Genomic DNA, 25,048 nt, shown 5'->3' with positions numbered 1-25,048 from the left:
CAAACAGAATTTTTAAACAACTGAAGAAGGAGATAGTGTATAATGTTTAACCATTGTCCTTTCTTCATGACTAATGTTCCAAAATTTCTCCCTTTATCGTTTTCTTTCTGTTTCAAGAACTTCCTTTAGCCATTCTTTTAGGGTAGGTTTGCAAGCAAAAAATTCTTAGTTTTCCTTAATTTGAAAATGCCTTTATTTAACTTTCCTTCCTGAAGGATATTTTCCCTCTATATAGAATTCAGGGTTGACCAATGGTTCAGCCCTTGAAAAATGTGCCATTTCTATCTGGCATCTGTTTTTTCTCATGAGAAGTCTTCTGTCATTTGAACTGTTTGCCTTTAGGTAACGGCATCTTTGCTCTCTAGCTGCTTTTAGGATGTTTTCTTCATTCTTAATGTTCAAATTTTGATTATAATGTACTGGGTATGGATTTCTTTGGATTCATCTTACTAGGTGTTTACTAGGCTTCTTCAATCTGCATGTTTATGCTTGTCACCAAATGTAGGGAAAATTTAGCCATTTTATAAAACAATTTTTTTCAATGCTTCTATTCCTGCTATCTTTCTCAGACTCTAGTCATACAAATGTTAGATCTTTTGTTATTGTCTCACAAGCACCTGAGAATTTTTTTTCAGCCACTTTCTGTATTTTGACCAAATAAGGTGATTTCTGTTCTATAGAATATTCTGTTCTCATATTCTTTCCTCTGTCATCTCCGTTACACTATTTAGCCCATGCGGTTAGTTTTAAATTTCAGTTATTGTATTTTTAAGTTCTAAAATTTTCATTTGGTTCTTATTTATATCTTCCTTTTTTGTTGAAATCTTCTACTCTTTCACTTGTTTTAAACACATTTATAATTTTTCATTGAAGCATTTTTATGAGGGCTGCTTTAATGTGTGTGTCAGACAATTCCAACATTTGTGTCATCTTGGTGTTCACATCTGTTGCCTCATGGAAGATGAGGATTTCCTTGGTTCTTGATATGACAAGTGATTTTTAATTTTTATTTATTTATTTTTAAATATGTTTTTATTGATTTCAGAGAGTGAAAGGGAGAGGGAGAGAGAGATAGAAACATCAATGATGAGAGAAAGTCAATGATCAGCTGCCTCCTGCACTCCACCTGCTGGGGATGGAGCCCGCAACTGGGCATGTGCTCTGACCAGGGACAGAACCGTGATCTCCTAGATCATAGGTCGATGTTCAACTGCTGAGCCACGCTGGCAGGGCAAGCGATTTTTTATTGGACCCTGAACATACTGGGTATTATTTTATGGATCTTTTTTGGATCTTATTTAAATGTTGTATTTTAGCAGGCTCCCACTGACATCTTGAATCTGGGGAAAGGGAGGACACTGCTTTTTACCACTGGGTAGGGGTGGAAGCCCATGTTCCCCACTCAGTCTCTGCCATCATGGGGAAAGGTGCCTCATTACTGTTGGATAGAGGTAGAAATTTAGACTGCTGATCAGCCTCCAGTGACACCACAGGTACACAGAGGGGGCACTTTGTTACTGTCAGGCAGAGATGGAAGTCTATACGCTCCATTCAGCTTCTGCTGACACTGCAGGGAGAAGTCTGGCTCCTCATTCAGCTCTGCTGACTGCAGTTTTGGTGTTTTGCTGGAGTGGTATGACTATTGTGAAACATTTTTTTATCCTACTAGGCCACCCCTTTGCCAGTCCTTTGGCTAAAGAGAGAATTTTTAGAGGGCGGTTCTTTTTTCAATCTGCCATATAATTTTTAAATCAGCTTGCAATTTCCAAAGACAAACTGCGGGGATTTTGAGGGGAACTGAATGGAATGAACCATTATAATTTTGAGTCTTCCAATCTATGAAAATAATATTTCTCCCCACTTATAAGTGTTTTAATATTATTTAGTAGCTTTCAGCATAGAAGCCTTGCACATCTTTCATTAGAATTTATTTATTTTGGATACTGATATAAATGCTATCATTTGAGGTGTTTCATATTCTAATTATTTTTTCCAATGATTTTTTGTTAATGTATTGACTTTGTATTCAGGTTCTTACTATAAATTTATTAATTCTGTAAATTCACTTTGAATTTTCTATGTATATAATCATGTTGTCTATGAAAAAGGAAAGTTTTATTTCTTTTTCAATACCTCTGTATTTCTTCTTGCCTTCTTACATACTATTGAATAGAAAATGTTCAGTTTAATGTTGAATAAAAATAGTGATAGAGGACAACACTGCCTCATTCCTGACCTCAGGGGGAAAATGTTTAATATTTATTGGCTTTACTAAAAGCCAATAAATATAATTTTACTGCAGGTTTTTGTAGCTACATTAAAGAACTACAGAATTTTGTTAGATTAAGGAAATTCTTTTTATCACTAGTTTGCAAAGATTTTATTTATTATTATTATTATTTTATTATTTTTAATCCTCACCTGAGGACATTTTTTCCATTGCTTTTCAGAGAGAGTGGAAGGAAGGGAGAGAGAAACATCGATGTGAGAGAGACACATGGATTGGTTGCCTCCTGCATGTGCCCCAACTGGGGCCGGGGATCGAGCCTGCAACTGAGGTACGTGCCCTTGGCCAGAATCAAACCTGGGATCCTTCAGTTCTCAGGATGACACTCTAACCACTAAGCCAAACCAGCTAGGGCAGTTTGCAAAGATTTTTAAAAATCATGAGTGGGTGTGGAGTTTTATCAAATGTTTAATCTCCATCAATTTTTACAATCATATTTTTATTCTTTAATTTGATTGTTAAATCAACTTTACATTCATGAAATAAACTAAACTTGATGTAATATTTACCCTTTTTATATATTGCTGAATTTCTTTGGCTAATATTTTATTTAGGATTTTTGTATCTATGTTAATGAGAGAAATTGACCTGTAAGTTCTTTTTTTTTTTTTTTTTTTGTAGTGTTGTTTCCAGGCTTGATATCAAGGTTATGCTGACCTTTTATAATGAATTGGATATTATTCCCTTTTGCTATCCCATGAAAGTTTCCATGTAATATAGATGTTGTTTTTATTTTTTTTGTTTTTTTAAAAATATATCTTTACTGATTTCAGAGAGAGGAAAGGCGAGGGAGAGAGAGAGATAGAAACATCAATGATGAGAGAGTCATTGATCAAGCCCACAACCAGGGCATGTGCACTGACTGGGAATCGAACCCCAATCGCCTGGATCCCAGGTCGACACTCAACCGCTGAGCCATGCCTGGCTGGGCTGTTTTGTTTTAATGTTTGGGAATTTTTACTGATGAAGCCATCTGGGCCTATAATATTTTGGGTAGGGAATTTTTTTTAAAAAATATATCTCTATTGATTTCAGAGAGAGGAAAGGAGAGGGAGAGAGAGAGACAGAAACATCAATGATGAGAGACACTGATCGGCCGCCTCCCGCATGCCCCCGACTGGGGATCGAGCCTGCAACCTAGGTATGTGCCCTGATGGGGAATCTGTGGTGTTTGGATGCAGTGTTCTATATATGTCAATTTTTTTAGCTGTTTGTTTATATCCTTTGTATCCTTGCAGATTTTTTGTCAGATTGTCCTATCTTTTACTGAGAGAGGTGTTAAAATCTCTAACCATGATTCTAATTTTATCTATTTCTCCTTTATGTTCTGTCATGTTTTGTTTTATATATATTTGAGATTATGTTATTAAATGCATACTATTTTAAGATTTTTACTCCTTCCTGTCAGATTGGCCCTATCATTATGAAATGTCCTTCATTTCTAGTAATGATCTTTCTCTTAGTGTCTACTTTAACTAATATTAACATAGCTAACCCAGCTTTCTTTTGGTTAAAGTACACATGGTCTATACATATTTTTCATTCTCTTACTTTCAACTTTTCTTTGTCTTTATATTTTAGGTGAAGTTTACATAGGAAATGCAGGATAAATGTTGGATTCTTTCCCTTTATTTACCAATTTTCAAGATATTGAATTAATTCCCTTTTATCTTCCAAATCTGACTGATAGCAAACCCCCAGAGACCCACACCAGCCCAGAGTAGGGCTGAACTGGGTAACCAACAGAATATTGTGAAAAGAATACTGTGTGCATTCTGAGACTCCTAAGGTCTTAAAATATATGTGGCTTCCTCCTTGCGTCCTCTCTGTTCACTTCTTCTGCAGGGAGGTCATCATCGTGAGGACACTCAAACAGTCCTTGGGAAGACCCATGTGTAGAAGAACCGAGGCCTCCTGCTAACAGTTAACACCAACAGCAGCTGTTTGACTGAATTATCTTGTAAGCACATCCTCCAAGCCTTCAACTGACGGCAGCCCCAGTTGATGTCTTAACTGCAATTCCATGAGAGAGCCAAAGCCTTCAAATTTCTTTTCCCACCCCCTCAAATTGTGTGAAATATTAAATATTTAATGTTCTTTTAAGCTGCTAAATTTTAGGGCAATTTGTCACACAGCAATAGATAACTAAGACAGATTTGGATGCATGGAAGTGAGATGTTGCCCTAGCAAAAACCTAAACAGTTGGAGTGGCTTTGACAGTAGGAGGAAGCTGGAAGAACTTTGAGAAAATAACCAGTGAAAGCCTTAGAGGTCTTGAAGAGACTGTTAGCAAAATTCTGATAGCCTTTGAGAGAAGGCTACCAGTGTCAATTTAAAGAAACATGAGGACAGTGGTTTTGGAAACTGGAGAAAAGGGAGCCTTTTTCATTTAGTGGCAGAAAGTTTAGCGACAATGCTGCCTGCAGTAATGTAGAAGGTAGAAAATGTACCTAATGAAATGGGTGACCTATTTAAAGAGATTTGCAAGAAGGGTATTGAAAAGTGTTGCCTAATTTCTTCTAGCTTCTTAGAGTAAAATGTGAGAGGAGAGAGAGAAGTTATAGGAAGGATTGTTTAACAAGAAGGAGCAAGAATTCTTGGGTCAGAAAATTCCTAGCCTTTTCAGATGGCAAATAAAGCTAATACGAACAAATGGCAAGTGGGAAAGATCATATTTAGGGCCCTCTCAGGGAATCCTTGCCTAAAGATGAAGATGAGGGTGAGAGTAAGACCTTAGAACGATCCAAGGTGGTACCTCAAAGAAGAGTTCAGTCAAACAATATGATTCTAGAAAGCTGAAGAGAGTTATCCTGCAGCACTTTCAGCAGAGGCTCAAGGTACAAGGTTGTCTCAAAGAGATGCCCTAAAGGGATTTTTGTCTAATGGGAAAATCTTAATAAGATTCATAGAAGACCCTCAAAGTTGGCAGGACCGCCAGCAGCTTGAACTGTAAGACAGTAGAAAATGAAAAGAAACCTTTCAATCCCCAAACTCCTTCGGACTAGAAGCAAGCTGAGACTGCTCAGCTACCAACACAGACTTGCTTTCAGATGAAAGGAAGGATGACAGGTCAGTGGGCAGAGCCATGGTCTCAGAGGTGGAGCCAAAAGCCACAGAGAATTATTCCCAGGATTTGAATCCTAATCAGAGGATTGCCAACAAGTGCCTGCTAGATTCAAATTTTCTACGACTCAGTGATTCTCGTGTGCCTGCCTTCCCCCTACCCCCCCCCCCCCATGGTGTTTGTCTTATACCTGCCCTGGTATTATATGTGTTTAGTTCACCAGTTTTATGATTGAGAGGAATTGTTCTGGAGAGACTCTGTGTAAGGAACCACACCTGATGAGCTTCATCCATGCCTGTCCCTGATTTAGATGATGTAATTATGGACCTTGATCTGATACTGTAATGGAATGTGACTTTCGGGGGTCTTGGGAGAGATAAGTTTTGCATGTAGGTGGACATGGATCAGCAAGGGCCAGAGGGCAGACTATGACAGCCAGTGTTCAAGATAGCCCCAGTGATTCTCACCGCCTGATATGAGTGCCCTGGTATAGTCCATTCCCACAGGGAACAGGGCTGACCTGTGTAACCAATAGGCTATCGCAAAAATTAGAGTATGCCCCTTCCACAAAGTGTCAGATAATAAGTGTTTATTGATTTAAACTGCTAAAATTTGGGATAATTTGTTGTGTGGCAATAGATAACTAATGCAATTAATTTATTTCAATCTTATTATGAACTCATGAATTTAAGTATATTTGATAGACTTTATTAAATCAAATACGATTGTTAAATATTTGAGGATAGCTACTAATAGAGAGGAATCAGTGGAAGAAGAAATGTGCAGTGAAAAGCAAAGAAAAGTTAATCCAAAAGGAAACAGGAACAGGGTCAGAGGGTAGGGGAGGAAAGTACATTTGGAAAAGTGTGGCAGATGGAAAAACCAAAGTGAGATGTAAAAATACATTTAATATATCAGAAAGCCCCCAACATTGTAAAAAGAAGAGAAAGAGGAGGAGGAGAGAGGAGAAGGGGAAGGAGAAGGAAAGAAAAATAAAAGAGGTGCTTCCTCCCAAAGTAAGTTCATGGCCTAATAACCAGCCCCCGTGAATGTTGCCTTATTAAGAAAAAGAGTCTTGCCAGCCGGGCGTGGCTCAGCAGTTGAGCGTCGACCTAGGATCCAGGCGATCGGGGTTTGATTCCCGGTCAGGGCACATGCCCGGGTTGCGGGCTTGGTCCCCATTCGGGGGCATGCAGGTGGCAGCCCATTGATGACTCATCATTGATGTTTCTGTCTCTCTCTCTCCCTCTCCCTTCCTCTCTCTGAAATCAATAAAAATATTTTAAAAAAGAAAAAGAGTCTGCGAATGTAACTGGACTAAGAATCTTGAGATGAGATCATCTGAATTACCCAGGTGTGCCGCTAATCCGAAGAGAAAAAAGAGACCCACACCCACAGAGGAGAGGCCATGTGAGGACAGACAGACGGGAATGATGTTGCCACAAGCCAAGGAATAGCTGGAGCCATCAGAAGCTGGAAGAGGCAAGAGAGGGTTCATTCTCTCCGAGAGCCTTCCGAGGAAACATGGCCCTAAAGACACCTTGACTTTGGATCTGTTGCCTCCAGAAGTCAATTTCTATGAAGAAATAAATTTCTGTTGTTTTAAGCCACTAATAATAATAATGAAAAAAGAAAGGAGAAAAAAACCAAAACATCAACCCCTCCCCCCAAAATCTTACCTATATAAAAACAGAGGTTGGTTAAAAGAGAAAATTCCAGATACACGCTGTTTATAAAAGCCACACCTGAAACTTTGAGTGTTGGTTCCCAAAAGGACCTTAATGGGAAACAAGCTAACAGACACAAATAAAGGAGCCAAGTTCCTTTACTGTAATACATATAGGATATAAAAAGTTAACTGAATAAAGGTAGTACCTGCGTAGAGAAGACTTTGCCAGTGTAACAGTTACCCCCGGCTTTCAGATCTCCAGAGCCGTTCAGTTTTCTGTTATATCTGATTGGGGTGAGGATCCCATTCCATTCTTTTCAAAGTGGCCGCTCATGAGGTTGGTTTGGTTTCTGCCTAGCTCCTGACAGCTGAGTGTCTGCTGTGTGACAAGGTACATCTTGAAGTCAGCATTCCAGGCATGTCATTACCCTGCAAGGCCTAGGTTTCAGGTCTGCTCGGGGAAATTCTGCAAACGGAACGGCATGGAAAAGTTGAAACGGAAGGGTTAACAGTAAAGAGACGGAAAAGATGTACATGCTAAAAGTCATAAAAATAAAGCTGTAGTGGCAATATTAAGATCAGAAAGTATGTTTCCGAACAAAAAATGTTAGCAGGCATAACAAAGGTCATTTTATAATGCTAAGCGGGTGAATTTATGAGAGGACAGACAAGAAAAACAATTTGGAGATGTCCTAAAGTAAAATTACTGCGGCAGGAGAAAGAGAACAGTTAGCCTGTTAGTAGCTGTGGAGCAGCTTTGACAAAAGACTGCTCACATCTCTATGTATCTGTTGAATTAGGATTAATTTCCAGGTAGCTATTTCTGTGATTATCCAAAAGAGAGAACAGCCGGCACTGTCAAAGCCCGGGCACTGCTGCTTAGGTGCACATGAGCTTTAGGGACTGTGCCGCGCCCATCCCAGCACCAGCCCCTCTTCACCGGCTCCCTCGCCTTTGTCTACAGCTAATGTAAATTCTTCCAGAACGACTTACATCTTTCTCTCCCCTACTTGATGCATAAAGACACTTGCAAAACTCCTGGGTGTTGAACATGCCTTCTTTCCTATTTATCCATGTTGCTGGTGGTTTAGACTCCACACCCCAAGACTGGTCTTCTTCTCCTTCCCCTCTTCTTCTCCTCACTTTTTGCTAGTGCTGCTGATGGAAATCGTGCTCTTTCATAGGATCACATGGAAAGCATCCCCCAGGTGCATGGAGATTGTGGCGTGGCAAGGTTTATTTGGATGGAAATAGAAGGCTGCCCCTGGGTTTCCAATGTCCCATCTCCATCTGTCCCACCATGGAAAAAATCCAGTTTTGTCTCCATCAAGGCCAAAACAAAGGCCAGTATCCAGAATGTCTGTTTCATATTAAAGCTGTTCTTTGGAGTCTGCGTGGTCTGTTGCGGGCCCTGGTTGGCTGCTAAGCCTGTATGGTTGTGCCTTACTGGGTGAGAGAGAGAGAGAAGGGTCTTGTTCTCTGGGATTATATTATTTTGGGCTTGGGAAGGACCAGGAGTTTTTTCAAAATAACCAATCAACTTCCCAAGCTTTGGCAGGCTTGCACTAGGTCTGCCCTAGGTCCCCTGGGCTTGTGTCTTTTACCCAATCGGATCCTTTCCCCAGGCTAGACTGACAGGCCTCTATGGCCACAGTCTTGGCTCCTGCTGAGCACGCCTCATAAGAACACCCCTCCCCAAGCCATTGAGACTTCCATTGTGCAGGTGCTTACCTCCCTCTTTATTGGTCCCCCCCCCCCCCCCGTGGTGATCTGTGGGGGACTGGATGGCGGTTCCCTGGGAGTGTGTGAAGCTGCAACTTCCTAGTGAAACAAGCAGGCTCATGCTCCCCAGTTGATTACGTGCAATAATGTCTGATTCCCTTTTCTCCGTTCCTTTGTTAATATCTAACTGCCTATGCTAACACTAGGAATGACCTAATAGACCCATTCTTTTTAAAAGGCTTTCAGCCATGGAAATTAACAATTTTTGTTTAACAGGACATAACAGTCTTAAATGTTTATGCACCTAATAGCAGAACTTCAAAATACATGAAGCAAAAACTAAAGAACTTCAAGGAGAAATAAACAAATTTACAACTACAGTTAGAGATTTCGGTATACTCCCCTTTCAATGCTTGATAGAACAAGTAGGCAGAACATTAGAAAGGATATAGTAGGCAGATGTGAACAGCACTATCGAGCAACTTGACCTAATGTTAGAGACCACTCCATGCGACATCAGCAGACTATGCACTCTCTTCAAGAGAACAAGGAACATTCATCAAGATAGACAGTATTCTGGGCCATAGACCAAATTTCAATAACTTTGAAAGCATTCAAATCATACGAAGTATGTTCTCTGACCACATGCTACTAAATTAGAAATCAGTAACAGAGTGATCACTAGAAAATCCCCAAATATTTGGAAACGAAATAACATCCCTTTAATTTTACTATGATCTTGATGTGTGGAGAGGTCTTCAGCTATAATGTAGGTCACAGTCTAAATCTAGGGTAACTGGCATAGAAGAAAGAAAAACTGTGAAAACTTGGTTTTCTAGTGTAAAGGAAATATAGATAAGAGTTACCTAAGTGTTAAGTTTGGAGTTCAGGTAGAGCAGTCTTTCGGGGCTCATGATCAGCATATCGGCAGGGATTTGGTGTGGATCCATTCCCTTCACTCCCAGTTTCCCAGTCACCTGATTCCCAGGAGTAGATACTCTTGGAGATGCTAATAATTTTGCAAACACATTAATGGGTCTACATGGGACCAATTATTTTGAATTTCTGGCCAGCCTCCTAAACCCTCATCAATGAATATACATCACCCTTCCCAGCTGTGAGCTGTTGGGCTGCCCAGGGGAAAAGATGACTCTGAGGTGTCCCCTGCCAGTATGGGATCAGTCGAGAGGAACTTGCTGGGAGTGGGGCTGCCTCCCTCCTCTCACCACGTGAGAGGTTAAAGTCAGTAGAAGACTCTGATCCCCAGATTCACTCTATGGACCCAATGAGTCTGGCTTTATCTTTACTGTTTTTCTACTGAGGGCTTGTGTTCTGACCCCCAGAGCAATAGTTCTGCCATCCAGTCACGTGCTGTGCTGGAATTAAGTGGTTTGCTTAAGAACATCTCAAGCAACTTTGAAGGAGGAAACTCTCTGGTGTTTGATTTTCATCAGGTAATAATCAGATTTCTGGGAATTGTTAACTCCTGATACATATTCTATAAGCAAGAGAATGTCCAGGACAGCCATGCTATCCACAGGCTGTCTCTCCCAGGACATGGACAATTCTAGCAAGTTAAAAAGAACATTTACATGTGGCTCAGGAAGATATGTGCACTCCTGCAGGTACCCCATGGTTTAGTGTTTCTCAAACAGTGGTTCATATACCACCTGTTTCAGAGTCACCAGATTTAGGGGCCCAGCTACAGACTTTTGGAATAAATAGGTCTAATTTCTGAGGCAGGGACCTAGGATTTGCAGGTTCTTCAGTGAATCTTGGGCAATGCACCTCAGTGTTTAAGAACCATTGTGTGGATCACTGTTGCTCAGAGGCACCAGCTGCTCCCTCTGGCTGCCTCTCTCTGTGCCCCACTCTGCTATCCCAGGGAGAAGGCGAAGAGGCGGGGGTAAAGAAAGCCCCTTGCTGACGCCTCCCTCATCTACAGGCCCCAGGCATCTGCTCCCGCTCCCAGGCACTTCACTCCCCAATTCATTTCCCCGTAAGACTTATCTTTATGTTTTCTTCCTAGTTTTCATTCACGGGTACAAACTGCAGCTAACAGAAATAGCAGTTATCCCAGCATCCTTTGAAAAACGGTCAATTTCTCCATAGTTTATTGCTTGACTAACTCTATATTCGGAATAATTTTGAATTTAGTGCAGACTGAAGAAGAGGGAAGAGAGGAAAGGATAAGAAAAAGAAGATTGGATTTAAACAAAGTAATAAATCTGAGGGCCTGATCAGTGATCTACTGTATTACCCACCACCCTACCCTATCCCATCTCACCTCCCCACCTCATCTGCTCTACCTTGAGTACTGGCCAAATTCCTTGTTTATTTTTTTTTATTTAAATAGTACAAGTTTTTTATACTACAGTTTCAGAGGTTAGAAGTTGATATGTGGTTCCCAGGACCAAACCCAAATGAGCCCCATGTCCGTAAACATATTCAGATCTTCTTCTATGTCCTTTCTTAGAGTTTTAAAATTCTCTCCTTGGTAGTCTTGTGTATTGCTGGTTGTTCATTCCTATATACTTTTGTTACAGAATAAATTAGGAGGTCCAGTTTCCCCCATACTAGTCAGTGTGGGATGGCTCTTGTGATATCTTCAGAAAATGAATTTTCTAAGATTCCCATAGGAGAATGATTGGTTTTTACTGGCGTGGAGGCACATGCCCTGGGCTGTAAAGCCCACGCCCCTTAACGCAGTCCTGCAAAGGTGCAGCTGGCAGTTCAGCAAAGCCGAGAGCAAGGCCAGTGTCCAGAGCTTCCCTCCATGTTGCAGCCGGACCCAGTCCTGCATCAGGTTAATTAAAGTCCATTATGTGGAGTCCCCATGGCCACATTCCTTGTTTTCTCTGCTTTTGTCCATTCTTTTAATCAGAGAGATGCTTGCAGACCCGTTACCCACACTGAAACAGTCTGGTGAGGAAAGAAGATGTGAAACTGGGTCTCAAGAAGTTCTACTCCACTCTTAACCATTTCTCAACTTCCTTGAAGGCCCGGTAAGTTTTTCCATACTAGGATTTTTACAGTCATTTCTCTGAAGTCCTTGTAATTTGCCTTGAAGCTGAGTTGACTTTTGATACCGATGGGGCCAATGACATTTGCAACCCAAATTTAGAGCTGCCACATCACCGCAGTAGGGGGGTTTATTATAAATTAGCAGCCGTTGGGTTAAGAATGATTGAATGTTACATCTCAGAGACATCAAATAAATCAGAGTTATGCTTCACGTGCTCCAAAAGAAGTTACCAATGTTCTGTGTTCAAATTTGCGCTCATGTTTTGTTTTGTTTTTATCCTCAACTGAGGATATATTTATTGGTTTTAGAGAGAGAGGAAGGGAGAGAGAGAGAGCGAGCTGGGGGTGGGGGGAGAGAAGCATCTGTGTGAGAGAGAAACATCAATTGGTTGCCATCTGTACGTGCTCCTACCAGGAACTGAACCTGCAACCTAGGTTTGTGCCCTGACCAGGAATCGAGCCTGTGACCTTTCAGTATATGGGTAACGCTCCAACCAAGCTGCACCAGCCAGGGCATTGCTGTTCTTTTCTTTTCTTATTTTATTTATATATTTTTTATTGTTCAAAATATTACAGATGTCCCCTTTTCTCCCCATTGACACCTTCCACTCCCTACTCACTCCCCTCCCCATGTTGTTTCATTTTATTGATCATGTTTAGTTTTGTGTTAGGTCTATCTCCCCAAGGAAAAAAATCAAAGCTAACATTCTTTGAATTTTTTCATGTGCCAGGCTTTAAGTGCTTTACATGGATTAACTCATTGACTTGTTACAACAACCTTTTGAGATTAATGCTATTATCCCTATTTTACAGATGAGAAAACTGAAACTCAGGTCAAATAACATTCCCAAGGTAACACAATAGGTCTCGGCTTGGAACCGTGACAGTCTGACACTGGGGCCTGTGCGTTTAAACACGAAATAAACTGTCTCTAAAATATAAACTTCCTGAGGTCAGACACTCTTGAACTTCTGACAGGGGAACACAGAGCTAAGCATGTGGAAGGCTGTCAATATATATTTGGTGAGTAACTGTTTCATTATTTAGAATTTTTTAAGATTCCTAAGAGACCAAACTGTGTATAAATATTTTTAATATTTTCCATTGGTGCTCAAGTAATGCTTCCTAACTAACCAGCCAACAAGTAGAGAAGACCTTCTCTATGACTGAGTTCCACTTACGAATCCAGACTTTCTCAGTGACATTAATCTGTCCTCAGGGCAGAACTAAACCCAGTGAGCCGCCCCCCCCCCCCCCGGGGGTCATTTCTGGTGGTCTCCACTTTCCATGCCCCACAGCACTTGAGGAATATGGAAGGGGCAAACCTGAGCCAAAGGGTGGAGTTTGAGCTCTTGGGCCTCACCAGTGACCCCCAGCTCCAGACACTGCTCTTCGTGGTGTTCCTGGGCATGTACATCGTCACTCTGCTGGGGAACCTGATCATGTTCCTTCTCATCCATGTGAGTGCCACCCTGAACACGCCCATGTACTCCCTCCTGAAAAGCCTGTCCTTCTTGGATTTGTGCTACTCCTCCACGGTTGTCCCCCAGACGCTGGTGAACTTCTTGGCCAAGAGGAAGGTGATCTCCTATCTTGGCTGCATGGCTCAGATGTTCTTCTATGCTGGTTTCGCCACCAGTGAGTGCTATCTCATTGCTGCCATGGCTTACGACCGCTACACTGCTATTTGCAACCCCCTGCTCTACCCTGTCACCATGTCTCCTGAGGTCTGTGCCTCTCTGATTGTAGGCTCCTACTGTGCAGGATTCCTCAATTCTCTTATCCACACAAGCTGTATCTTCAGTTTGAAATTCTGTGGTGCTCACGTGGTCACTCACTTCTTCTGTGATGGACCTCCCATTCTGTCTCTGTCTTGCGTGAACACCCTGCTGTGTGAGATCCTGATCTTTATTTTTGCTGGTTTCAACCTTTTGAACTGCACCCTTACCATCTTGCTTTCCTACCTCTTAATTCTCATCACCATCCTGAGAATGAACTCAGCCCAGGGCAGGTTCAAGGCCTTTTCCACCTGTGCTTCCCACCTCACTGCTGTGTGTCTCTTCTACGGCACAACACTTTTTATGTACCTGCGCCCCAAGTCCAAATACTCCCTGGCTCAAGATCGCATAGTTGCAGTGATCTACACGGTGGTGATCCCAATGCTGAACCCCCTTATCTATTCTTTGAGAAACAAAGATGTGAAGAAAGCCTTAAGAAAGGTTTGGAGCAGGAAAATAATGGAATGATCTTGTCAACTCATTGCCACGTATCTTTAGGAAGCTGAGGGAACTTTATCTTATGTGGTGTTATTCTGAGCACATTCCCATGCTCTCCCAGTGAACAGTGGGGTGCTCTCTGGTCTGCAGGTGCTCCTGCATCAACCTGCCAGCTTGCTGTAGAAAGAGTTGGTGGCGTTATAGAGACTAGAAAGAAGTGAGAAGGGGGTGTCTGCTTGTTGCATAATTGGATCCATTGACAAGATTTAGTCATGACTTTTTTCAGATGAATTTATTCATATATCCATGTTCGTGAATATTTTGTTCTATTATTAGAAACTGATATTTATATTCTTAATAATAAAGTTTTCCCCTTAACTAATTTGAAGACCTTGGCCGCTCAGGGGAAGCCTCCCCATTCTTCAGAATTTCCTCTTTGTAAGAAATGACTCCCTGGCTTAAAATGTTTTTGATTGTCTATTTGAATGGTACTGTAACAACAACTTCAAAAGTTCACATGATGTTTTATTGTCTTGTTGACTTTTTCCCTGGCCAAATAGCCGCTTGGTCACTTTCAAACGGAATAAACCTTGGGCAAATTACTGAACTTTTCTGAATCACAGATGTCTCGTCTTTTTTTTTAATGGACACAACTTTTAGAAACTTTATTTTCCGTCAACCTCATTTCCATTCTGTTAAGAGTTTGTGGAAGAACAGCTTAGGACCACTCAGGGGTTGCTCCTACCCATCCGGCGGCCCGAGCAGTGGGGTCCGCAGGCCAGTCCTGCTCACCTTCAGGCCAGTCTGCCACCTCAGGTTGCACAGCAGTGACCTCGGGAGCTGGAGCAGTCCCTTCACCCTGAAATCCCGTCTTGGTCACGGCCTTTTCAGCAGCGGCCTGCTCTTCCTTTGCAATCTCGTCAGGATTCTGCAGAAGTAGAGACCAGGCAGGACCTCCCCGTGGGTGCTCAAGGGGAGGGGGCCTGCTCTGCATGTGCGGAACCTCACAGGCCAGCACCCACCACTCAGCCCCACTGAGGGAGTCCCCTTGTTGCAGGGATGACAATGGCCACACAGCGCAGAGAGTCCGTGCTACACAGAGCAGGGCAGGCAGGTAACATCAGGTTAACATGAGACGCCTGTGAGATCTGGAGCTCAGCCCTGGGATCAGCGACCACCAGCAGTCTCAGCTCCCGGAAGGCGGCCTGGCTCTGGCTCGTGAAAGTTCCAGGAGTGGAGCGGCTGGCGATAGGGTGGCTCCAGCGTCAGCAGTAAACTTCAGCACAGCTCGCTGGCTGCTATTCCTGGACGATATGACACTGGCATCCCTGGGGTTTCCATAGCAACAATGGCATGAGCTGCCAGCAGAAGCTTCCCCCAGGTTCTCTTCAGATTTATGATGTAGATGCCAGGACTCTTCCTTTTGTAGAAGGAGTGTTCCATTCGGAAGTCAAGGTTGGTGCCACCTAAGTGGGTTCCTGCTGCAAGGAATTTAAGGGCATCCTCATTGGTAAACTTGAAGAAAATCAACCAGGCATCCGTGGCTAGTCCCCTCACAAGGGAGACCTGCCCTGGCTCAGTGAATCCATGACTCAGTCAGCAAAGTCTGCCCAACTCTGGAATTTACTTTTGTAAAGACCATTTTCCCACAGATACAATTCATATAGCTTTTAATGTAACACAAATGATATTTTGCTCTGTATCTGATTATATTTTATTCTTTTTCTAAATTGTTCAGAATCAATCGGGCTCAAATGCCTTTTTAATAGCTTTATATAGTCATGTAATCTTCCTCCTTTATTATGTTTCTGTGGTAAATTAAAGACATAGATTTCCTTATGTGAAACCATTTTTGTTTCCTGGAATCCTAGTTGGTTATGAAATGATTTTCTTTTAATACATTGTTGGATCTGATTTGCAAAGGTTTTATTTAGAGTTTGGCATCTATATTCAAAAATAAAGTTGGTTTATGGTCCTTTTGTATTATTTTTATAAACCCTTATTGTGTTTTAGTATTAAAGGTAAACTAGTTTTATAAAATGTATTTCAGTTCTTTCTTCTTTTCCTATAGTGTAGAATAATTTAAATAAGATAGAAATATCTGTTCTTTAAAAATAATATATATTCAGCTATAAAACCATCTGGAACTGGTGCCTTTTTAAAAGGTAAATCTTTAATTACCTTCTCAATTTCTTATATAATTCTAGGTTTCATGTTAGTTTTCTTCCTGCTTATTAAATCAATTTAATCATTTGTATTTTGCTCAAAAATATTTCCTCCCTCTAGATTTTAAAATTTATTGCCATGATTTGCTCATAATATCCTCATAACTTTTGTGTTTGCTCTCTAGGTCAGTACCGTCTACACTGACTCCTGTAGGTTTCTCCTGATAGTTCATTCCATTTTTAGGGCAATGTAAAAAAATCCCCTTCCATAAAATGAGAAAAATAGATTAAGTGGTCTGTAAGGATCTTCAAACTTTAACATTTTATGAGATGAGCATTGAAGAAAGGCAATGTTGAGGAATGACTGAACGCATATACTGAAGTGCTAGTCTGCCGAGATTCCAGGCCCAGCTCTGGCCCTCGCTGGCTATGTTACCTTTTTTTACCTCTCTGTGCTATACTATTTTTCATCTATAAAATAGGGAGAGCAACAAAATCTACCTCAGGTGTGAAGTAAATAACATAATACTTGTCATGCTTGTGAAAATTAAATGACAATATTTAAAAGAGTGCTTGCCACACAGTGATTTTTTAGTATTAGTTACTTTTATTTCTTTTGTTTATGCCTGTGGTTATATTGCCTTATACATTCTTTATACTTAAGCTTTTTTTTTTTATATCTTTATTGGTTTCAGAGAGAGGAAGGAGAGAGAGAAACATCAATGATGAGAGAGTCACTGATCGGCTGCCTCCTGCACGCCCCCTACTGGGGATCGAGCCCGCAACCCGGGCATGTGCCCTGACCGGGAATCGAACCTCGATCTCCTGGATCCTAGGTTGATGCTCAACTGCTGAGCCATGCCTGGCTGGACAATTCTTTGTATTTAAAAAAAATATTTTCATTGATTTTTAGAGAGAGGAAGGGAGAGAAACATCGATGTGAGAGTGTAACGTCACTGGGGATTGAGTCTACAAGCCGGGCATGTGCCTTGACCGGGAATCGAACCGGCAACACTTCAGTGCACAGGGCAACACCCAACCAACTGAGCCGCACCGGCCAGGAGTACATTCTTCATATTTTTGTTTGTTTTATTTTCCTTAGGAATGCTTGACAGAGGATTTTATCACTTTTAAGACATTCTGTTTTTGTGCTTTTCTTATTTTTATAATGTATCAGCTTCCCATTTCATTAATTTCAGGTTTTTCTTTATTAATGCCTCTTTTCTGTGTTATTTTCATTTATTTATTTTTTGTCAAGTTGTTATTAAGTTCTGAAAATCTACAAAAGAATATTTTTAACATATTGATGTCTATCTATCACATAATGATTAAAAATAAAATGCAATCGCTCACAATCCAGCTAAAGAGATAACATTACTAACCCACTAGGAGCTGTTCTTGCTTTATCTTCTAGGGGTGCTTATTTACGTCTTTTTGTTTTTAATTTGTAGGGGTTTTTTTGTATGCTGAAAACTGATCTTTTGTTGGTTAAATGTGGGGCAAATATCTTCACATAGTTATGCATTTAAAAAATGTAATTTCTTTTCTTTATGATGCGTTGATTAACAGGAGGTCTTAATTTTAATATCAGCAGATTTATCAGTCCTTTCCTTTCTGGTTTGAATGTTTTCAATGTGTGTCTTAAGAATCTTTCCCAACTAAGATCATAAAGATATTCTCCTATGTTTTCTTCCAAATGTTTTTTTAAAGTTTTGCCTTCACATTTGTTTTACTTTTAGTTTGGGATTAAATTTCTTTTTCTTCAAAATGGATACCCAGTTGTCCCAGGCCATTTCTTGCATAGGCACTAATACCCCACTGATTGCAATGCCAGTTCTGTAATAAGTCAAGTTTTCACTCATGCATGAGCCCTTCTCTGGGTTCTCTGTTCTCTTTCGTTGATCCATTTGTATTTCTCTGCATCGGTACCACATTTTCTTAATGACCATTCCTTTACAACAAAACTGTACCTTATGGGCATTTATGTCACCGCCACCATCACCTGGCCTCTCGCTTAGATCTTTCTCTTTAGGTGTATTTTGGCAATTATTGATATGATTTTGTTGCATTCCTTTGCTCTTTTTTTAATTTAAAATTTATTAGGCTATTAAGTTCCACGACAAATCTTGTTAGAATTTTGGTTGGAATTGTTCTGAATACATAGATCAGTTCGGGAAATTCCTATCTTTATGATGTGTCTGGGAAGCTGTTCATTTCTTCCTTATTATCAAAGTCTTCATTCTTTCATCCTCATAGTCCTTGGACTTTGGCCAGCTTTTTTAGTCTGTTAAACCTAAGTGGTCACTTTGGAATTTGTGCTATCATCTGAGTTGACATAGTTTGTTGAAGAAAATAAGTGCTTAAAATAGCGTACTAAGTCAGTTATGACTTTTAGTAACCCTCCCTCTTGGTTCTCATAACCTTCCCTCATGCTTAGAGGCCCTCTAGAAAATATCACATCCGGTGTGAGGATCCTAATGCTAACGACAGTGCCTTTGGCTTGGCTCTCTGGCAGGCTCAAAACTCGCAGCTGATGGGGACTCTCTGCCTCACCTGAATGACCACTCCAACCTAATATTAGAAGGAAAACTGCCTCCAGGTACCTATTCTGCTCTCTGGAGTCACACAGGTCTTTATCTATGGTGATCACTTTTATTTCTCCAAGTTATCTCTTCAGGCTCAACAACCACTACATCAGTGTTTTTTAATATATGGTTAGTGGATCTTTTGCTTCAGAATAGACAGCATTTTTTTAAATAATGAAAATTCCTGAGTCTCATCCACCAAAAATTGAATCTGCATTTTTCAGGGTAGCCCCAGAATTTGTACTTTTCATTAGTTTACCAGGAGGTTCTCACGCACCCTAATATTTTATGGGCGTTGCACTAAACTTGAAGAGGTGGCCATGCCACTCCTGTTCACCGCTGTAATCCCCACATCTGGAACAATACCTGGAAGATAGTGCTCAGTAATTATTGAATGAATAAATGAATGAATGAATGAATGAATGAACGAATGAATGAATTCTAGCATCAGTCTTTATTATTCCTTCAGAAACTATGTCTCCTGTACCTTAGGGCAGCGATTTTCAACCGGTGTGCTGCAAGAATGTTTAAAACATGCATTACCTGACTGTTTAGTCAGGGGCACTGACCTCTTTCCCCTTAAGTTGTCAAATAAAAAATGCCAACACGACAATAGTCATCTGATGTGAATGAATCAGAATTATATCTATCTTGTTTGCCCTGGTCGGGTTGCTCAGTTGGTTGGCGTGTCATCCTGTACACCAAAAGTTTGCAGGTTCCGGTTCGATCCTTGGTAGGGGTGCATGTGGGAGGCAACCAATTGATGTTTCTCTCTCACATTGATGTTTCTCTCTCTATCTCTCCCCCCCCCTCAAATCAATAAAAACATATCCTTGGGTGAGGTATTAAAAAATTATACCTATTTTTTTGGGTCAGGTCTGCAAAAAACATATTTTTTGGTGAGCTGCTGAATTTTAGTAATTAATTTATGTGTGCCATGAAATAAAAAAAAAGGTTGAAAATCGCTGCCTTAGGGCAATGGCAAACATTTTGATTTCAGGACCCCAAAGAGCTTGTCTTAGAGAATCCTAGAAAACACAAGACTATATAAGCACCTTCTGTACTAGTCGTTAAAGTGATGCCAGTACGCTTCCGGTGGCCTCTGGAAAACTCTTCTGTGTACTCATAAGAGAATGAGAATGAAAAAGGAGGAAAGAATCTTAGCATTATTGAGAAAATAGCCTTGCCCTCCTGAACTTCCCGTGTGAGTCGCTGTTGCAGCGGCTGTTTTGGCCTCAGAGGCAGCATGGCACAGTGGCCAAGGGCATGAACTCCAGAACAAGGGCTTCTGGATATGAACCGGCTCTTTCACTACTGGCTGTGTGACATTAATGTGTAACATTACTTAACCTTCTTGTGTTTCGTTTTCCTTATCTGTAGAACAGGGCGACAGTGCCTGCTTCTCAGGAGTGTTGTGAGGATTAAGTGAGTTAAAATCCTGTAAGTGCTTAGGACAGCGTCAAGCACACAGTAATCACGACAAAGGTGAGGTGAGAATTATTAGAAATGAAGGTGGTATTATTATTATTATTATTATTGCTATGAAGTGCTACATGACTGCTCATAACTGCTATTTTCTTAGGCCTCCCTTTTATAAAATTTATTGGGGTAACATTGGTTAATAATGACATTATATACATTTCAGGTGTAAAACTTGATCATATAACATCTGTATACTCCACTGTATACTCACCACCCAGCGCCTCGTCTCTGCCGTCACTGTACTCGCCCCTCCCCTCCCTTTTTCTCTGGTATCCACCATTCTGTTGTCTGTGTCTATGAGGGTTTTTTTTGTTTTATTAATTTGTTTTGTGTGATCATTTATGTTTTGTTTTAATATCCCACATGTGAGTGAAATCATATGATTCTTGTCCTTTCCTGCCTGACATATTTCCCTTAGCGCAATGTTCTGCATATTCATCCACGTGGTCACAAATGGCAGTATTTCATTTTTTTTATGGCCGAGTAGTATTCCACTCTGTGTATGTACCAGATATGGTTTATCCAATCATCTGTCAAAGGACACTTAGGTTGTTTCCATGTCTTGGCGATCGTGAACAATGCTGCAGTGAACATTGGGTTGCATACATCTTTATGAATAAGTGTTTTCTAATTTTTCAGGTAGATAGATACCCAGAAGAGTGATTACTGGATTGTATGGTGACTCCATTCTTAGTTTTTTGAGGAATTGTCGTACTATTTTCCATAGTGGCTGCACCAGTTTACATCCCCACCAGCAGTGTGTGAAGGTTCCTTTTCTCCACATCTTCTCCAGCATTTCTTTCTTTCTTTTTTTTTTTTAAATATATCTTTATTGATTTCAGAGAGAGGAAAGGAGAGGGAGAGAGACAGAAACATCAATGATGAGAGAGTCATTGATCGGCTGCCGCCCGCAACCTGGGCATGTGCCCTGACCGGGAATCGAACCCTGATCGCCTGGATCCTAGGTCGACGCTCAACCGCTGAGCCACGCCCAGCCGGGCTCCAGCATTTATTTCTTGTCTTATTGGTAATAGCCATTTAACCAGTCTAAGGTGGTATCTAATTGTGTTTTTTTTTTAATTTTTATTTTTCAATTACAGTTTACATTCAACATTAATTTGTATTAATACCATAGTAATTAGACAATCATATACTTTACAAAGCGTCCCCCCACTCTGGTATTTTCAGTACTCACCTGGCATCCTACATAGTTATGTGTATTTCCTATATTGTCTATATTTCCTATGCTGTATTTTATACCCCTATGACTATTTTGTAACTACCAATTTGTACTTCTTCATTGTGGTTTTCATTTGCATTTCCCTTATAGCTCTATCTTTATTTCCCTTATAACTATATATCATATAGCTGTTGGTTAGGCCCCTTTTAAGAAAACAAACCACATTTGCAGCCCACCTGTCCTGCAACCCAGTGTCCACCTGTAGTCAGGGGTCACAGGTTTGGACAAGTTTTCTAATTCCTTCCCTGAATTCTTCTTAAATTCCCTGTTTGTTACAGGGAATTGCAAAAGCAGCTTCTAGTCAGTACCTCTTAGTATGATTTCACTATGTCTTCATTCTCTTTGCTTGCTCTCCCCTTTTTGAAAGGTATTTTCCCCCTATAATAATTCTTTGACTCTGTTAGTTCACCATACAAGAGATTTTTTTTTTTTTTAAGTACATGCTTACTTGTCTCTCTGAAATTCTCTTCCTCCTTCACTTTCCAGATTCTTTGGTGTTATTTACCATCAAAACTCTATCTTTTGCCTGGCCAGGCGTGGCTCAGCGATTGAACATCGACGTGGGATCCAGGAGATCGGGGTTCGATACCCAGTCAGGGCACAGGCCCGGGTTTCGGGCTTGATCCCCAGTGGGCGGTGTGTGTGTGGGGGGGGGGGCGATCAATGACTCTCTCATCGTTGATGTTTCTCTCTCTCTCCTTCTCCCTTCCTCTCTCTGAAATCAATAAAATATACTTTTTTAAAAAACACATTCTATCTTTCAGTTTTTCCCCAACTAAAATGTTCCATTTAAGAAGTAAGAAGAGCCCTGGCCAGTGTGGCTCAGTGGTTAGAGTGCGCCCACACACCAAAGGGTCAAGAGTTCGATTCCCAGTCAAGAATACATGCCCAGGGGGGTGGGACGGGGTGGAACAGGCCATTGGGGAGAAAAGGGGACATCTGTAATACTTTAAACAAAAAATAAAAATAAAATAAAATAAAATAAAATACATGTCTGGGTTGCAGGTCTGACCCCTGGTCCTGTGTGGGCACATGCGGAGGCAACCAATCCATGTGTCTTTCTCACATTGTTTCCCTCCCTCCCTCCCTCCTTTCTACTCTCTCTAATAGTCAGTGGGAAAAAATATCCTTGGGTGGGGATTAACACATACACACACACACAAATGTAAGAAGAGTTTTCGGCTCAATATAAGGAAAACCTTTACAAAATATTTAGAACCCTAAATTTCTCACTGGAGGAATTTTGTAAAAGTATTTTTTAAAAAGTAAATACAGGGCGGGCCCCGCGCGCGGCCGCGTTTGAACGGCCCTGAGTGGGGCTCGGCCCGGAGCCCAGGGACCCCGTCGGTTTCGGGGGCGACTGAGGCGCCCCGGTACCATGAGGCGCCCGTATTGAAGAGATTATGGCATGTGAAACCCACAATGTTAAAGAACGGAACTTTTATAATAATATTGAGGATCATTCCATTGATCTTCCTAGAAAAAAGATCTCTAATTTTACTAATAAGAACATGAAGGAGGTTAAGAAATCTCCAAAACAGTTGGCTGCTTACAGAAATAGTGTTTTCCAGAGAGAGAGTAGAAGGGAGAAAGAGAGAGAAACATGGATGGAGAGAGACACTCATTGGCTGCCTCCCACCTGCAGGGACTGAGTCTGCAACTGAGAACAGTTGGACAAGCTGTGAAAAACCCAGATAAACTACAGAAGGTGATCTTCCACAGAAAGAAAGGTCATTATCCTTTTCCAAATTCTTGTTCTAAAAAGAAACAGTCCCCTAGAAGTGGGGGCTGTGACATGGCAAATAAAGAAAATGAACTGGCTTGCGCAGGCCACCTGCCTGAAAAATTACACCATGATAGTCGAACATATTTGCTTAACTCCAGTGATTCTGGTTCTTCACAGACAGAAAGTGCTTCATCAAAATACAGTGGGGTTTTTTCTGAGGTTTCTCAGGACCATGAAACAATGGCACAAGTTTTGTTCAGCAGGAATTTGAGATTGAATGTAGCTTTAACTTTCTGGAAAAAAAGAAGTATAAGTGAACTTGTAGCTTATTTGGTGAGGATAGAAGACCTTGGAGTGGCGGTGGAGTGCCTTCCTGTGCTTACCGATAGTTTACAGGAAGGAAAGCAATATATCTCACTCGGCTGCTGTGTAGACTTGTTGCCTCTTGTAAAGTCACTACTTAAAAGCAAATTTGAAGAATATATAATAGTTGGTTTAAACTGGCTTCAAGCAGTCATAAAAAGGCGGTGGTCAGAACTATCATCCAAAACAGAAATTATAAATGATGGAAATATTCAGATTTTAAAACAGCAATTAAGTGGATTGTGGGAACAAGAAAACCATCTTACGTTGGTTCCAGGATATACTGGTAATATAGCTAAGGATGTAGATGCTTATTTATTACAGTTGCATTGAAAGACTTCATCTACTAAAGAGCATTTGGTTGTTCAAAGCATCCCTGGACTCTGTGATTTCTGAATAAGTCTCATTGGAGAACTGTGAACTGTGGAAGAAATCAGAACCTTTTTTGTTTTTTTAAAGCCACATAATAAAACCACTAACAAAACGCCAACGGTCTACTTCACATTGAAGTGGAAAATTATCCGAAAGGAGCAGCTTCAACTTGAGTGAGGTGAAAGCGCACCGTGAAGAAGATTGTTCACCTTTGCTGCACTTGGGATTTATATGGTTATTTGGCAACATTGTTTAAGAACTACTGGATCTTAATGCAGTCCTGCATAAGAATATACTTTATACTTTGTGAAAAATAAGACAGAACTTATTACTAGGAACCGCAAAGACCAACCATCATTACTTTTTTTAAGATTGTGTTTTATAAGAAAACACTCAAATGTGTGCAGCTATTTTCTTATATTAAAAAGACTTTGAAAGTTTAAGACATCATAGCAAATAATACTAAAGGTTGTTTTTCCACACTGAGATACTCTGTATACAAAATGCCTTAATTATTAATAAGCCAATGTGTATAATACCAGTATCTGTTTTTAAAAAATTAAAACCAACCATGCTTCTGGCATGAAAATTATGGAATTAAATCAGGGGTTTCCATTCATGTAGAAGGTTGTCGTTAAAACTTATTCCACACCATCTTTAAAACTTGAGCATATTTTTAATACCTCTGAATTTTTTTTTGCCAGAATTGTCATGTCATGTATGTATGTATTATTCCTATATAAAAGAGGTGAATATGAAAAAACAAACAAACAAAAAAGTAAATACAATTCACCTATAATCACCCTACTAAAATGTAGCTATTAATATGCTGGCATGTACACTTCCAGTAGGTTTTATTCCCTATGCAATAGGAGTTTTTTACAATGTAATTGGGATCATTGAAATATACTGTTTTGGTTTAATAATATATGCTATATGATAAATACTTCTTTATTTCATTACATATTATTCTACAGCATATTTTAAAAAGGACTCAAGTAATCCAGGATTTCTTAAGAATAATTAGAACATTAATCCTAAATGACCACCCAACGGACAACCAGAGTAATTTGATATTTGCCCTTCTACACTTTTTTCTGGCATATACTTTTAGAAAAACAAAACCAGCTATA

The 25,048-nt window shown here is 40.5% G+C and overlaps 2 protein-coding genes and 1 pseudogene across 2 annotated transcripts; 2 read left to right on the top strand and 1 right to left on the bottom strand.

Annotated features, from left to right (window-relative positions):
* Positions 1-12,928: 12,928 nt before the first annotated feature.
* Positions 12,929-14,012, top strand: OR5AU1 (olfactory receptor family 5 subfamily AU member 1). Its single transcript, XM_016199669.2, has one exon. The coding sequence runs from the start codon at positions 13,077-13,079 to the stop codon at positions 14,010-14,012; it is 936 nt and encodes a 311-aa protein (XP_016055155.2). The 5' UTR covers positions 12,929-13,076.
* A 688-nt stretch (positions 14,013-14,700) lies between these two features.
* LOC148094175 (small ribosomal subunit protein uS2 pseudogene) lies at positions 14,701-18,096 on the bottom strand (annotated as a pseudogene).
* A 4,761-nt stretch (positions 18,097-22,857) lies between these two features.
* Positions 22,858-24,034, top strand: LOC107527049 (KATNB1-like protein 1). Its single transcript, XM_016199668.2, has 2 exons — positions 22,858-23,016; positions 23,100-24,034. Exons 1-2 carry the CDS (start codon positions 22,858-22,860, stop codon positions 23,874-23,876), a joined length of 936 nt encoding a protein of 311 aa, XP_016055154.2. The 3' UTR covers positions 23,877-24,034.
* Positions 24,035-25,048: the final 1,014 nt, after the last annotated feature.

The sequence above is a fragment of the Miniopterus natalensis genome, chromosome 1 (genome assembly GCF_054644295.1).
Source record: "Miniopterus natalensis isolate mMinNat1 chromosome 1, mMinNat1.hap1, whole genome shotgun sequence".
Lineage (NCBI taxonomy): Eukaryota > Metazoa > Chordata > Mammalia > Chiroptera > Miniopteridae > Miniopterus > Miniopterus natalensis.
This window is presented reverse-complemented; position numbering and strand designations above follow the sequence as displayed.